The sequence below is a fragment of the Amblyraja radiata genome, chromosome 31 (genome assembly GCF_010909765.2).
Source record: "Amblyraja radiata isolate CabotCenter1 chromosome 31, sAmbRad1.1.pri, whole genome shotgun sequence".
NCBI lineage: Eukaryota > Metazoa > Chordata > Chondrichthyes > Rajiformes > Rajidae > Amblyraja > Amblyraja radiata.
Genome location: NC_045986.1, coordinates 18,056,550 through 18,072,918, shown reverse-complemented (window position 1 = coordinate 18,072,918; position 16,369 = coordinate 18,056,550). Strand labels below are relative to the sequence as shown.

General features: G+C 44.1%; 1 protein-coding gene across 1 annotated transcript in view; it reads left to right on the top strand.

Moving 5' to 3' along the window:
* The window catches only part of LOC116990378, an 86,967-nt gene that overhangs the window by 3,648 nt on the left and 66,950 nt on the right, over positions 1-16,369 (top strand). Inside the window, exons 5-19 of the mRNA XM_033047995.1 lie at positions 224-401; positions 509-606; positions 981-1,001; positions 6,566-6,586; positions 7,777-7,954; positions 8,062-8,159; positions 9,432-9,452; positions 10,646-10,823; positions 10,931-11,028; positions 11,403-11,423; positions 13,560-13,737; positions 13,845-13,942; positions 14,317-14,337; positions 15,916-16,093; positions 16,201-16,298. Of these exons, the coding sequence (XP_032903886.1) occupies positions 224-401; positions 509-606; positions 981-1,001; positions 6,566-6,586; positions 7,777-7,954; positions 8,062-8,159; positions 9,432-9,452; positions 10,646-10,823; positions 10,931-11,028; positions 11,403-11,423; positions 13,560-13,737; positions 13,845-13,942; positions 14,317-14,337; positions 15,916-16,093; positions 16,201-16,298 (1,485 nt within the window). The remainder of the gene's footprint in view (positions 1-223; positions 402-508; positions 607-980; positions 1,002-6,565; positions 6,587-7,776; positions 7,955-8,061; positions 8,160-9,431; positions 9,453-10,645; positions 10,824-10,930; positions 11,029-11,402; positions 11,424-13,559; positions 13,738-13,844; positions 13,943-14,316; positions 14,338-15,915; positions 16,094-16,200; positions 16,299-16,369) is intronic.

The window sequence follows — 16,369 nt, the reverse complement described above, 5'->3', positions numbered from 1 at the left end:
GTTCTTCGGCCATTAGTGCAGGCTCTGATTTGTTCTGTACCTTTTCATACCTCTAATTTCTCTCTCCCCTGACTGAGAGTCTGAAGAAGGGTCTCGTCATGAAACATCATCTATTCCTTTCCTCTAGAGATGCTACCTCCACAGCTAATTTGTTCCAGCATTTTGTGTCAATCCATTAGACCCAATGTTCACTTTGAATCTACTTTCGCTTTCTGCTCTTCAGTGGGGAATTGCAAAACTCCGTGGTTTGACCGTGACAACCCATCAGGAATTGGAGATTATGAAATATTCCCCCATCTGCGAAATGAAAATCCCGGTCAGATCTGCACGGATCCAATCGCCTGTGAGGTGGAGACAACATCAGGGATTCCGGCCTCACAGTCTGGAGAGAACATTGCCAGGTACAAAATATAGCCGGCCATAATATTGCACTTTTATTATTTCATTCAAAGAGCATCAGTAGTTTTATCAACTACTTTATCACACCTCCCTACATTCTACTCAACAGTTGCAACGTTTCTACTGGATTCTTTTGTATGAACAGCAACCAACGTGATGGCTCATGTCAAGATTACAGAATACGATTCACCTGCCCTGATTCCTTTTGTGAGTATGAGGCGATTGTAAAATATCATTTGTGAATATTAGCTAATGAATTATGAATGGAGCTGATTATAACACAGACTGTAATAACTACTCACCTTTTGCTTAGCCACCCTCTTCATGTCCCTCTGTTTGCTGATTTCCAGTCTTTCCAATAGTAATTTCATCCCCATCTTAAACACTCCTCCTTCTTTGACAGTCCCTTTGGATGGTGGCTGGCATGCCTCCTCTCTGGTTTTATGAGTTCTGATGTGGTTGATGAGGCTACCGTGTGGTGTGCAGACTCTTGCACAGAAGGGGCAGATATCTGCTGATAATCATTAAGTCTGAACATGTTTCAAATGATGATTAACTGAATTGTTTGTTTCTCCTTTTAGGTGGTGTAACCGAACCACCTGGTAAGTATATCGCTCCCATGATAAAGAGGGCATTGTTAACAGCAATATGAAAGCTCTTACGAGCTTCATCCAGTATTTTTTTTAATGTCCGCTACATAATAACTGAGTTAAAACACTGGCATACCAGATTATAAGTGCTTCAGTGCTACTGAACCTCAAGAGTTGCTTGTAGTTATCAGCTTATTAAGGAAACAAAATGTGTCCATGTCATGGAGGGAATGCGAAACAGATTCATGGGAAAGGTGGCAGAAATTGTGATTTAGCCACATGGGAAGGAATTGCAAAGATTTGGAATACAAACTACAACAGATATTGGATTACAAAATAAGAAATAAAGTGCTGGAATAACAGAACGTATCAGGCATCATCTCTGAGGTCATGCATAGGTCCTGTTTCGATTCGGGACCCATCTTCAGACTAGAACCATTTTCTCTAGGGATTGTAGAATGGAAAGTCATCTCTGTCCCTTTGGACTCCAGGTACATGCACCACTGTCTCAACATGAGAGGAAGATATTTTGGGATTAAAATACGATAAATTGATTCACGCAGAAGGTGGTGTATTTTTGTCATTCTTCCTTCCAGAGAGCATTCGAGGACATTCAGAAGTGATTGTTAGTTTTCTGGTCGTTAAAGTTGAAAGTGCTGGTAAAAGGACCTGAAGTGGACGATTGCTAGTTCAAATGGCCATATCTCTGACTCCTGCTCCTAATTCTCACTTTCTTTTCTGATATTCTGATTTATTTGTTAGAAGGTAACGAGAGTACTCATGAAAACTTCATGTGTGGTGTTAATTCATCGTAAAGGCCTGTCATTTCTGTGATCATCTTTTCCCCTCTCTTGAACAAAGGAGTATCTTCTGCATTTCTCTGGTCCTCTGACAGCACTTGTTCACTTGAGGAAAGTGACTCACTTAAGAGTAATAGTAAGATTAAACGAGAACTTACCAGTTTGAAGTTTGATCTGTATTTTATGAGGAGTTACGATGAGGGATTACGTGAAGAACCCGCTCAGTGCGCAGGCGCGGCATACTTCCAAGCAGCGGTGTGGAATCACAGATAGACACAGTTATTTTGAAGTAAACATAGTAAAGATAAGGAGACATCAATTTATTAGTTTGATCCATATAATGAGGGTGGGAGCGGAGGGCACGTAATCCCTCATCGTAACTCCTCATAAAATACAGATCAAACTTCAAACTGGTAAGTTCTCGTTTAATCTTACTATTTTACTTCGGAGTCACGTGAGTGACTACGTGAAGATTTCAAAGCTCTGTGATTTCAAACCGTGTAACAGTTTCATTTCACTCACTGCCGAAGTGAGGAAGTGTTATCACGGAGGAAGTGTTATCGTAATCAACCAATGAGTCTATTTGTAGAAAAACACAATGGTATTTTTTAAACAATAACAACAAAGAATTAAGTTGCTCCCCTGGGCTTAAATTAAATATTTGCAGTTCGTAAATCTTTACTGCAAATAAACCAGGTTTTGCCAACGGCTTATTATAACATTTCTGAACGGTCTTTTCCCCCCCACCATCCTGCTGTAGCCAGGATGTGGCCTATAGGCATGTCCATTCTTTAGCCGTCGACATGGATGCTGTCCTGGTGGAATAAAATTTGTACATGTTAGTGTTTATCCCAGCAGTTTCTAGCACCTGCTTGAGCCATCTCGCAATGGTTTGGCTCGTCACCCGACCATAAGGTTTTTGTGACTGACCCACAAGGCTTTTCATCTCCCTCGTATATTTTGGTTGTGTCTATGTAGGATAGTAGGTGAGTCATGGCACATAACCGTGGTTCTGGTGAGTAAGCCACGACTGGATTAGGTGTTCCTGGTCTGCTCTGTTTGATCAGTCGCTGGATAACGACAGATCTGGTCTGGAGCTGTGATCATGTTGTCCAGTCGCAATAGGTGTAGTGACTGGACCCTCTGAGCGGATACAAGTGCCATCAACATGTGCGTCTTTAGTGTAGCTTGCTCGTGGCCGGGGGATCTGGCTGGTGGCCATTACCTGAGATATGTCAGGACCACACTGATATCCCAAATATGGGTATACCTGGGCTTAGGGCTTGATATTGTAAATGCCCTTCATCAGTTTTACCACCAGTGGATGGGATCCCATCGCCTGTTGTCCTGGCGCTGGTTGTTGATGGCACTGTAGCTGATCCCTACATCGTGGTGTAGATAGGCCAGGAACTCCAGTATGTTGGTGGCTGTAGCTGTTGCGTATGTCGTCCCTGTTTCCTGGCAGTACTTCTCCCTTTTTTGATGCTGGTTAAGTACTGCCTCTGGTGGATGTTCGAAGGGATGCCGACATGGTGATGGTTTGTTTGGACAATCCCAGTTCCAGGTAAGGTCTGTTCAAACTTGCAACCCAGGCGTTTAATTTTCTCATGGCATGGGTGTTTAGCTTACCTGGTAGGTAAGTAGCTGATAGCCAAATATGTCTTTCGACACACCATTGCCAAATCATGTTGACCAATTTGTCGCATGACAATGATTTTATGCCACCCATATGGTTAATATAAGCCATCACCGTAGTATTTATCAATTTGTAACCGAACATGCAAGTGCTGCATATTGGATACATATGCTTTTAAACCATAAAAGGCGCCCAACATCTCTAGATAGTTAATGCCCAGTGTAAGTAGTAATGATGACTCTAGGTTAGTCCATCTACCACCTGTGCTGGATATGGAGTTAGTCGCTCCCCAGCCTTGAGCACTGGCATCTGTTTTAGTAACTAAAGTAGGGTTAGTGATAAAGATAGGGCTGAAACTATGCCAAACGTTTTCTGCCCACCACTGTAGCTCTGATAATGCTTCAGTGGGTAAGTTCATGAAAACGACCTGTATGTCATTTTATTGCCTGTACCTTTGCTCTATGTAAATTTCTTTTTTTTTTTTTAATTTTTTTTTTTTTTTTTTTTTTTTTTTTTGGATAGTGCAAAGGTCCGAATTGAGTAGCCGGAAATGCTGCTACCATTTTCCCAATTACTCTTGCTACTTGTCGAATATCCTTTGGAATTCAGTTGTTTGGCAGTAACATATGTCTCCATTTTGAAATGTATATACTTAACAAATTTGTTTAGTGATGTTAAGTCAATGATGATGCGACAGCCACCATCTTTTTTGGTTTTAGTGAATATATTCGATACAAATTCCAAAGGTTCATGTTTGGTCTTTTTGATGACCCCCTTTGTGATAAGTCTCACCAGTTCAGCTTGTCCCTCACGTTTCTCTTTGACGGAGGGAGAAATACTCTTTGGGGCCATTGTTGAACTGGCGGCGTTTTTTTTTTTTTTTTTTTTTTTTTTTGACATGTATTGTATTTTATATCCACTATGCTTCAAACCGGTGCAATCTACCTCCTGTTAGTATTAAGCCTCCACCTCCTAAAAGGTGATAGGAACCAGACCCACCTACCTCCATGGTTACGGGTATTTCCTCTGATTCCCTTTGGTCGGCTTGCGAGGTGTCTGATGTGGCGTGTTTGTTGGGGGTTGGCGTATTTTCCATGGGGTCCGCTCTGGGCCCTGGTCTAAAAAAGACTTACGGTGAAAGTAAGCGGACCCCGAGCTTTCACCAGTGTTGAATGGTGGATGTTTACTGGTGGATGCGGCGGGGTGCTGCCACTTGGTGGTGTGTGTTTTCAGTTTGCTCGTTTTATACCCTGCCTTCCCGAAGAGCAGACTGTCTGGCTTATCGGCTGGTGTTTTACACAGCCCGGCAATCGAGGACTGAGGGCAGGTTTGATGATTTCTTTCCGCAGATTATTAATTTCAACCTGCGTGTTAGACAACAACGCGAGTGTATCCTGTTGATTGGTGGTCATCTCGGTGTTGTTTATAGAACGAGCAAACGAAGTGATGCCTGCTGTCAATAGTCGGAATATCCGCTGCAGCTTTAGCTCGTGGTGCCGGATGGTTGCCCCAATGTGTCCCCAGATTTGGCTGTTCACCGCTGGTACTTTTTAGAGGTTCACAGTTCTCCGGCGCCTTCATTAATCACCTGCCCCTGCAGAGCTCTGTTGGAAAGGTGATTGATACTTGCCGCTAGTTTGGCCTCTAGCGGTTCCCCTGCATGGGGTTTTGACACGTAGCGGCCCACTACACCAAGCAGCTGTTCCTGCTCCTGCACCCCCTGCATACTCCTGAAATCTTCAGCCATAACCCCTTGTTCTGGACCAGCCCAGTCCTGGCCCCCAAAGCTATCCTCTGGAAAGGAGGATGCAATGGACAGTGCAGGAGGCACTGTAGAGGGAGTGCCTGACTTCCCTCTGCAAGAGCTCCCCTCCCGGGGTGCACCTTGCTGGAGCACATGCTCCAAGAGCCGCTCCATGCGGCTCAGGCGGCTGTCCCTCCCCCTCCTGGGTGGAGAGACGTCCCCGTCCGACGAGTCGGATGCCACCGGCCGGTTGCTCTTCAGTTTGGCTTTGCCTCCAGCCCGCTGTTCAGACATTAGCGGAGCTGGACTCGGCTCGGTGTCGGGGATAGCGGAACGCCTGGATAGCGCTCCTACCGCCTGTTGCTGCCCCCCCTTCTCCTCTTGCGGAGTTGGACGGGGGCAGATTTTGAAAGTCTTGTTTTTTCTTTTCGCGAGAGCGCTCTTTCTGCGCATCTCGCTGGAGTTGCTCCAATTGCTGTTGGATGCAGCTCAGGCGGCTGTCTCTCCTTCATTTTAGGTAGAGACATGTCCCCGTCCGACGAATCGGACGCCACCGGCCGGATGCCTGTTCGGATGGCTAGATGTCCAGCCCGCAGTTCAGGCACTAGCGGGACTGGGCTCGGCGCGGTGATGGGGATTGCGGAGCGCCCGGTTCCTACCGCCTTCTTCTGGAGCTTTTGCCTTGTAGATGCGAGAGCGCCCCTCAAGCAGCGCATCTCGCAGGCACCTGCTCCGTGAACCGCTCCAGCGGCTCAGGCGGCTCTCTCTCTCCCCGTGCGGGTGGAGAGACGTCCCGTCCCAAATCGGGAACACCTGCCGGATGCCTCTCGAGTGGCTATGCATCCAGCCCGCTGCTCAGGTACTAGCGGGCTGGCCTCGGCACGGTGTCGGGGAATTACGGAACACCGGGTCGCTCCTACCGCCTGTTGCTTCCCCCCGACGGGAAACCGTTCCTCCTTGAACAGGGGACAGTTTTGTTCCAGAGCCTTTTTCTCTGCCTGTAAAAAACACAAGCAGAAAAAAGGCTCACCTGTAAAAGAAACCCCGACCTCAGGGTACTCACCTGACGGTCCGGTTCATCCTGTAACGGGACAGCCTAACTCCCGTTGCGGCCGCTGTTGCACTGCTGGCGTAATGCCGCGCCTGCGCACTGAGCGGGTTCTTCACGTAGTCACTCACATGACTCCGAAGTAAAATTGAGTATTCTGCCAGGCATGATTCAGGATTGCAGAAGGTGGGATGTCTCTTCTCTGGTTCTATGAGTTCTGATGTGGTTGATGAGCCCAACGTGTGGTGTGCAGACTCTTGCACAGATGGGGCAGATATTTGCTGACAATCTTTAAATCTGAACATGTTTCAAATGATAATTAACAGAATTGTTTGTTTCTCCTTTTAGGTGGTGTTACCGAACCTCCTGGTGAGTATATCGCTCCCATTATAAAGAGGGCAATGTTAACAGTAATATGAAAGCTCTTATGAGTTTCATCCAGTATGTTATAATGTCCGCTACATAATAAACAAGTTAAAAAACTGCCACAACAAATTATAAGCGCTTCAGTGCGACTGAACCTCAAGAGTTGCTTGTAATTATCAGCTTGTTAAGGAAACAAAATGTGTCCATGCCATGGAGGGAATGCGAAACAGATTCACGGGATAGGTAACAGAAATTGTGAATTAGCCACATGAGAAGAAATTGCAAGAACTAGGAATACAAAGTACAGTAGATACTGGATTACAATATAAGAAATAAAGTGCTGGAGTAACTGATCATGTCAGGCATCATCTCTGGGATCATGAATAGGTGATATTTCAGGTCGGAACCCTTCTTCAGACTAGAACATGTTTCTCCAGGGATTGTAGAATGGAAAGTCATCTCTGTCCCTTTGGACTCCAGGTACATGCACCACTGTCTCAGCATGAGAGGAAGATATTTTGGGATTGAAATGCGATTAGTTGTTTCACTCAGAAGGTGGTGTATTTTTGACATTCTTGATTCCAGAGAGCATTCGAGGACATTCAGAAGTGATTGGTAGTTTTCTGGACGTTAAAGGATATGTTGATAGTGCTGGAAAATGGACCTGAAATAGAAGATTGCTAGTTCAAATGGCCATATGTCTGACTCCTGCTCCTAATTCTTTCTTTCTTTTCTGATATTCAGATTTATGTGTTAGAAGGCAACTACAGTACCCAACTTCATGTGTGGTGTTAATTCATCGTAAAGGCCTGTCATTTTTGTGATCATCTTTGCCCCTCTCTTGAACAAAGGAGTAACCCTTGCATTCCCTCTCTCTCTCCATCCCTCACCTGCTGCAATCATCCTACTAGTTTTACTGTTTGTATCCCCTCGTTATTACCTCCTCCAAAGTCAACAATGAACCATGTGGGCTCTTTGACCATTAGTGCAGGCTCTGATTTGTTCTGTACATTTTCAAACCTCTAATTTCTCTCTCACCGGTCTCTCAGTTTGAGGAAGGGTCTCGACATGAACCGTCACCTATTTCTTTCCTCTAGAGATGCGACCTGCCGAGCTAATTTGCTGCAACATGTTGTGTCAATCCATCAGACCCAATGTTCACTTTCAATCTACTTTCTCTTTCTGCTCTTCAGTGGGGAATTGCAAAACTGCGTGGTTTGACCGTGATAACCCATCAGGAATTGGAGATTATGAAATCTTCCCCAATCTGCGAACTGAAAATCCCGGTCAGATCTGCACGGATCCAATCGCCTGTGAGGTGGAGACAACGTCAGGGATTCCGGCCTCACAGTCTGGAGAGAACATTGCCAGGTACAAAATATAGCCGGCCATATTATAGCACTTTTATTATTTCATTCAAAGAGCATCAGTAGTTTTATCAACTACTTTATCATATGTCCCTACATTCTACTCAACAGTTGCAACGTTTCTACTGGATTCTTTTGTATGAACAGCAACCAACGTGATGGCTCATGTCAAGATTACAGAATACGATTCACCTGCCCCGATTCCTTTTGTGAGTATGAGGCGATTGTAAAATATAATTTGTGAATATTAGCTAATGAATTATGAATGGAGCTGATTATTACACAGACTGTAATAACTACTCACCTTTTGCTTAGCCACCCTCTTCATGTCCCTCTGTTTGCTGATTTCCAGTCTTTCCAATAGTAATTTCATCCCCACCTTAAACACTCCTCCTTCTTTGACAGTCCCTTTGGATGGAGGGTGGCATGCCTCTTCTCTGGTTCTATGAGTTCTGTTGTGATTGATGAGGCCAACGTGTGGTGTGCAGACTCTTGCACAGATGGGGCAGATATTTGCTGACAATCTTTAAATCTGAACATGTTTCAAACGATAATTACGGGTTTTTCTTCCGGTGGCGCTGGTGCCAGCAGCCTCCACCTTCAGCCCGGTATCTTTTTGTTTTTTTAGTTATGCTAAAGTGTGTTATTTATGTTTTTTTAAATGTCCTTATGTGGGGGAAGAGGGCACGGTAAGGGGGATACCGTCCTTCGGTCGCTTCCTGGAGAGGACGCGACTATTATTCAAGTCGCGTCCTCACCCCCCCAGCGGCCTACCTACTGGATTGGCGCGGCCTTTCCTGCCGGGATCGACCAGAGCTCCAGCAGCGGCGGGACAGCGCTGTAACATCGCGGGGCTGGCGATGCCTTACCGGGGATCGCCGTCTGGAGCCCGGAGTGCTGGACCTGCTGCACCGACATCATGGAGCTGCGATTTGCGGAGCTCCCAACGCGGGCGGCGCTGATCAACAACGCGGGGTCCTGCGACTCCGCCCAGTTCGGCCTGAGGACTCGGGAGCTGCGGACTCCGGCTGCGGGAGGCGGCTGATCAGGAGGTCCGGGCCGCTGAGGAGGAGGATGTTCACCGTTGGGGATCGGCGTCGGCGTTCCACCAGCCCGGCGTGAGGGCCTGAACATCGGGCCGCCCGGTGCGGCGACTGCGGGTGCTCGGAAGGCCCAGACCACGGATGAACATTTGGGAAGATCGGAGGGGAGGCTGGCTGGACTATGGTGCCTTCCTCACCTTGGTGCCACTGTGTTATGTTGTGTCGTGGACTTTCTGTGTTTGTGCATTTCTTTTTTTAATTCAATTTTATTTTTAATATGTTTTATTATTTATTATTTATTTATTTTTATGATACTGCCTGTAAGGAAAATTCATTTCGTTGTCTCTAATTGAGACAATGACAATAAATTTGAATACAATACAATACAATACAATACAATACAATACAATTAACTGAATTGTTTGTTTCTCCTTTTAGGTGGTGTTACCGAACCTCCTGGTGAGTATATCGCTCCCATGATAAAGAGGGCAATGTTAACAGTAATATGAAAGCTCTTACGAGCTTCATCCAGTGTTTTTTTTAATGTCCGCTACATAATAACCAGGTTAAAACACTGCCATAACAGATTATAGGCGCTTCAGTGCGACTTAACCTCAAGAGTTGCTTGTAGTTATCAGCCTATTAAGGAAACAAAATGTGTCCATGCCATGGAGGGAATGCGAAACAGATTCATGGGAAAGGTGGCAGAAATTGTGATTTAGCCACATGGGAAGGAATTGCAAAGATTTGGAATACAAACTACAGCAGATATTGGATTACAAAATAAGAAATAAAGTGCTGGAATAACAGAACGTATCAGGCATCATCTCTGAGATCATGCATAGGTCCTGTTTCGATTCGGGACCCATCTTCAGACTAGAACCATTTTCTCTAGGGATTGTAGAATGGAAAGTCATCTCTGTCCCTTTGGACTCCAGGTACATGCACCACTGTCTCAGCATGAGAGGAAGATATTTTGGGATTAAAATACGATACGTTGTTTCATTCAGAAGGTGGTGTATTTTTGTCATTCTTCATTCCAGAGAGCATTCGAGGACATTTAGAAGTGATTGTTAGTTTTCTGGACGTTAAAGGATATGTTGATAGTGCTGGAAAATGGACCTGAAATAGAAGATTGCTATTTCAAATGGCCATATGTCTGACTCCTGCTCCTAATTCTTACTTTCTTTTCTGATATTCTGATTTATTTGTTAGAAGGTAACTACAGTACCCAACTTCATGTGTGGTGTTAATTCATCGTAAAGGCCTGTCATTTTTGTGATCATCTTTGCCCCTCTCTTGAACAAAGGAGTAACCCTTGCATTCCCTCTCTCTCCATCCCTCACCTGCTGCAATCATCCTACTAGTTTTACTGTTTGTATCCCCTCATTATTACCTCCTCCAAAGTCAACAATGAACCATGTGGGCTCTTTGACCATTAGTGCAGGCTCTGATTTGTTCTGTACATTTTCAAACCTCTAATTTCTCTCTCACCGGTCTCTCAGTTTGAGGAAGGGTCTCGACATGAACCGTCACCTATTTCTTTCCCCTAGAGATGCGACCTGCCGAGCTAATTTGCTGCAACATGTTGTGTCAATCCATCAGACCCAATGTTCACTTTCAATCTACTTTCTCTTTCTGCTCTTCTTCAGTGGGGAATTGCAAAACTGTGTGGTTTGACCGTGATAACCCATCAGGAATTGGAGATTATGAAATCTTCCCCAATCTGCGAACTGAGAATCCCGGTCAGATCTGCATGGATCCAATTGCCTGTGAGGTGGAGACAACGTCAGGGATTCCGGCCTCACAGTCTGGAGAGAACATTGCCAGGTACAAAATATAGCCGGCCATAATATTGCACTTTTATTATTTCATTCAAAGAGCATCAGTAGTTTTATCAACTACTTTACCATATGTCCCTACATTCTACTCAACAGTTGCAACGTTTCTACTGGATTCTTTTGTATGAACAGCAACCAACGTGATGGCTCATGTCAAGATTACAGAATACGATTCACCTGCCCCGATTCCTTTTGTGAGTATGAGGCGATTGTAAAATATAATTTGTGAATATTAGCTACTGAATTATGATTGGAGCTGATTATAACACAGACTGTAATAACTACTCACCTTTTGCTTAGCCACCCTCTTCCTGTCCCTCTGTTTGCTGATTTCCAGATTTTCCAATAGTAATTTCATCCCCATCTTAAACACTCCTCCTTCTTTGACAGTCCCTTTGGATGGAGGGTGGCATGCCTCCTCTCTGGTTTTATGAGTTCTGATGTGGTTGATGAGGCCAACGTGTGTTGTGCAGACTCTTGCACAGAAGGGGCAGATATCTGCTGATAATCATTAAGTCTGAACATGTTTCAAATGATGATTAACTGAATTGTTTGTTTCTCCTTTTAGGTGGTGGAACCGAACCACCTGGTGAGTATATCGCTCCCATGATAAAGAGGGCAATGTTAACAGCAATATGATAGCTCTTACGAGCTTCATCCAGTGTTTTTTTTAATGTCCGCTACATAATAACCAGGTTAAAACACTGCCATAACAGATTATAGGCGCTTCAGTGCGACTGACCCTCAAGAGTTGCTTGTAGTTATCAGATTATTAAGGAAACAAAATGTGTCCATGCCATGGAGGGAATGCGAAACAGATTCATGGGATAGGTAACAGAAATTGTGATTTAGCCACATGAGAAGAAATTGCAAAGATTAGGAATACAAGGTACAGCAGATATTGGATTACAAAATAAGACATAAAGTGCTGGAATAACTGATCATGTCAGGCATCATCTCTGGGATCATGAATAGGTGATGTTCCGATTTGGGACCCATCTTCAGACCAGAACCTTTTTCTCTAATGATTGTAGAATGGAAAGTCATCTCTGTCCCTTTGGACTCCAGGTACATGCACCACTGTCTCAGCATGAGAGGAAGATATTTTGGGATTAAAATACGATAAATTGATTACATAGAAACATAGAAACATAGAAAGTAGGTGCGAGAGTAGACCACCAGGTCCGTCGAGCCCGCACCGCCATTCGCTCATGGCTGAACACTAAACAGACACACTTACCCACAAACAGTAGACACAAGACACAGAACACAAGACACTACCCTCCCCTTTATACCGCTATCACCCCTCTCCACCCCAAGAACCTCGCGATCTCCTGGGGGAGGCAAAAAAACGGATAAAAACCCAGGTCCAATTCGGGAAAAAAATCCGGGAAATTCCTCTCCGACCCCAATCCAGGCGATCGACACTTGTCCAGGAGATCACTCAGGTCTTACTATACTAACCATACCTAGGTCCATATCCCTGCCCTCTCCCCGTAGCCCCTTATCCCCTTGGCAGCTAAAAAAACATCTATTTTAGTCTTAAATATATTTAAAGTTTCTGCTTCCACTGCTCCCTGGGGCAGTGAATTCCATAAATTAACCACCCTCTGGGTGAAGAAGTTCTTCCTCATCTCAGTTTTAAAAGAGCCCCCCCTTATTCTGCAACTATGTCCCCTAGATTCACTCAGAAGGTGGTGAATGTTTGTCATTCTTCCTTCCAGAGAGCATTCGAGGACATTCAGAAGTGATTGTAAGTTTTCTGGTCATTAAAGTTGATAGTGCTGGAAAAAGGGCCTGAAGTGGACATTTGCTGGTTCACATGGCCATATCTCTTGACTCCTGCTCCTAATTCTTACTTTCTTTTCTGATATTCTGATTTATTTGTTAGAAGGTAACTAGAGTACTCATAAAAACATCATGTGTGGTGTTAATTCATCGTAAAGGCCTGTCATTTCTGTGATCATCTTTTCCCCTCTGTTGAACAAAGGAGTAACTTCTGCGTTTCTCCGGTCCTTCACTTGTTCACTTGAGGAAAGTGACTCACTTAAGAGTAATTTGAGTATTCTGCCAGGCGTGATTCAGGATTGCAGAAGGTGGGATTGTCACGAGGAGGACCAGGAAAACTAGACAGGGATTTTGTAGGAATCCTGGGACATGGTAACAGGCTGGTAATTTATAAAGTTGCGATTTTATTGAGGAGAGAGTGATGGCGATTGATGTGAAGGAGTGAGGACCAAGTGCAGCAGTGAGAGGAAACAGTCACCAACATCAGCAAATATGGGGCAAGAAGAAATAAGTGAAGTGATGGGCAGAACAGTGAACAAGGTGGAGGGAGCTGGAACCAGGTCTCATGTACTTGAGTATGTGATGCGTTCTGAAGAGAAATATTGTTCATGTAAGTTGTGCTCAACAAAGTTAACAAAACTAATCATCCTGCTACTTTTACTGGTTCTATCCCCTTGTTGTCCCCACCTCCAAAGCCAACAATGGACCATGTGGGTTCTTCGGCCATTAGTGCAGGCTCTGATTTGTTCTGTACCTTTTCATACCTCTAATTTCTCTCTCCCCTGACTGAGAGTCTGAAGAAGGATCTCGTCATGAAAAATCACCTATTCCTTTCCTCTAGAGATGCTACCTCCACAGCTAATTTGTTCCAGCATTTTGTGTCAATCCATTAGACCCAATGTTCACTTTGAATCCACTTTCGCTTTCTGCTCTTCAGTGGGGAATTGCAAAACTCCGTGGTTTGACCGTGATAACCCATCAGGAATTGGAGATTATGAAATATTCCCCCATCTGCGAAATGAAAATCCCGGTCAGATCTGCACGGATCCAATCGCCTGTGAGGTGGAGACAACATCAGGGATTCCGGCCTCACAGTCTGGAGAGAACATTGCCAGGTACAAAATATAGCCGGCCATAATATTGCACTTTTATTATTTCATTCAAAGAGCATCAATAGATTTATCAACTACTTTATCACACCTCCCTACATTCTACTCAACAGTTGCAACGTTTCTACTGGATTCTTTTGTATGAACAGCAACCAACGTGATGGCTCATGTCAAGATTACAGAATACGATTCACCTGCCCCGATTCCTTTTGTGAGTATGAGGCGATTGTAAAATATCATTTGTGAATATTAGCTACTGAATTATGAGTGGAGCTGATTATAACACAGACTGTAATAACTACTCACCTTTTGCTTAGCCACCCTCTTCCTGTCCCTCTGTTTGCTGATTTCCAGACTTTCCAATAGTAATTTCATCCCCAACTTAAACACTCCTCCTTCTTTGACAGTCCCTTTGGATGGAGGGTGGCATGCCTCTTCTCTGGTTCTATGAGTTCTGTTGTGGTTGATAAGGCCAACGTGTGGTGTGCAGACTCTTGCACAGATGGGGCAGATATTTGCTGACAATCTTTAAATCTGAACATGTTTCAAACGATAATTAACTGAATTGTTTGTTTTTCCTTTTAGGTGGTGTTACCGAACCTCCTGGTGAGTATATCGCTCCCATGATAAAGAGGGCAATGTTTACAGTAATATGAAAGCTCTTATGAACTTCATCCAGTATGTTTTAATGTCCGCTACATAATAAACAAGTTAAAAAACTGCCACAATAGATTGTAAACGCTTCAGTGCGACTGAACCTCGAGAGTTGCTTTTAGTTATCATTTTGTTAAAGAAACAAAATGTGTCCATGCCATGGAGGGAATGCGAAACAGATTCACGGGATAGGTAACAGAAATTGTGATTTAGCCACATGAGAAGAAATTGCAAGGACTAGGAATACAAAGTACAGCAGATACTGGATTACAAAATAAGAAATGAAGTGCTGGAGTAACTGATCATGTCAGGCATCATCTCTGGGATCATGAATAGGTAATGTTTCGATTCGGGACCCTTCTTCAGACTAGAACCTTTTTCTCTAATGATTGTAGAATGGAAAGTCATCTCTGTCCCTTTGGACTCCAGGTACATGCACCTACTGTCTCAGCATGAGAGGAAGATATTTGGGATTAAATACGATAATTGATTCACTCAGAAGGTGGTATTTTTGTCATTCTTGCTTCCAGAGAGCATTCGAGGACATTCAGAAGTGATTGTAAGTTTTCTGGTCATTAAAGTTGATAGTGCTGGTAAAAGGACCTGAAGTGGACGATTGCTGGTTCAAATGGCCATATCTCTGACTCCTGCTCCTAATTCTTACTTTCTTTTCTGATATTCTGATTTATTTGTTAGAAGGTAACTAGAGTACTCATAAAAACTTCATGTGTGGTGTTAATTCATCGTATAGGCCTGTCATTTCTGTGATCATCTTTTCCCCTCTGTTGAACAAAGGAGTAACTTCTGCGTTTCTCCGGTCCTTCACTTGTTCACTTGAGGAAAGTGACTCACTTAAGAGTAATTTGAGTATTCTGCCAGGCGTGATTCAGGATTGCAGAAGGTGGGATTGTCACGAGGAGGACCAGGAAAACTAGACAGGGATTTTGTAGGAATCCTGGGACATGGTAACAGGCTGGTAATTTATAAAGTTGCGATTTTATTGAGGAGAGAGTGATGGCGATTGATGTGAAGGAGTGAGGACCAATGGCAGCAGTGAGAGGAAACAGTCACCAACATCAGCAAATATGGGGCAAGAAGAAATAAGTGAAGTGATGGGCAGAACAGTGAACAAGGTGGAGGGAGCTGGAACCAGGTCTCATGTACTTGAGTATGTGATGCGTTCTGAAGAGAAATATTGTTCATGTAAGTTGTGCTCAACAAAGTTAACAAAACTAATCATCCTGCTACTTTTACTGGTTCTATCCCCTTGTTGTCCCCACCTCCAAAGCCAACAATGGACCATGTGGGTTCTTCGGCCATTAGTGCAGGCTCTGATTTGTTCTGTACCTTTTCATACCTCTAATTTCTCTCTCCCCTGACTGAGAGTCTGAAGAAGGGTCTCGTCATGAAACATCACCTATTCCTTTCCTCTAGAGATGCTACCTCCACAGCTAATTTGTTCCAGCATTTTGTGTCAATCCATTAGACCCAATGTTCATTTTGAATCTACTTTCGCTTTCTGCTCTTCAGTGGGGAATTGCAAAACTCCGTGGTTTGACCGTGATAACCCATCAGGAGTTGGAGATTATGAAATATTCCCCCATCTGCGAAATGAAAATCCCGGTCAGATCTGCACGGATCCAATCGCCTGTGAGGTGGAGACAACATCAGGTATTCCGGCCTCACAGTCTGGAGAGAACATTGCCAGGTACAAAATATAGCCGGCCATAATATTGCACTTTTATTATTTCATTCAAAGAGCATCAGTAGTTTTATCAACTACTTTATCACACCTCCCTACATTTTACTCAACAGTTGCAACGTTTCTACTGGATTCTTTTGTATGAACAGCAACCAACGTGATGGCTCATGTCAAGATTACAGAATACGATTCACCTGCCCTGATTCCTTTTGTGAGTATGAGGCGATTGTAAAATATCATTTGTGAATATTAGCTACTGAATTATGAGTGGAGCTGATTATA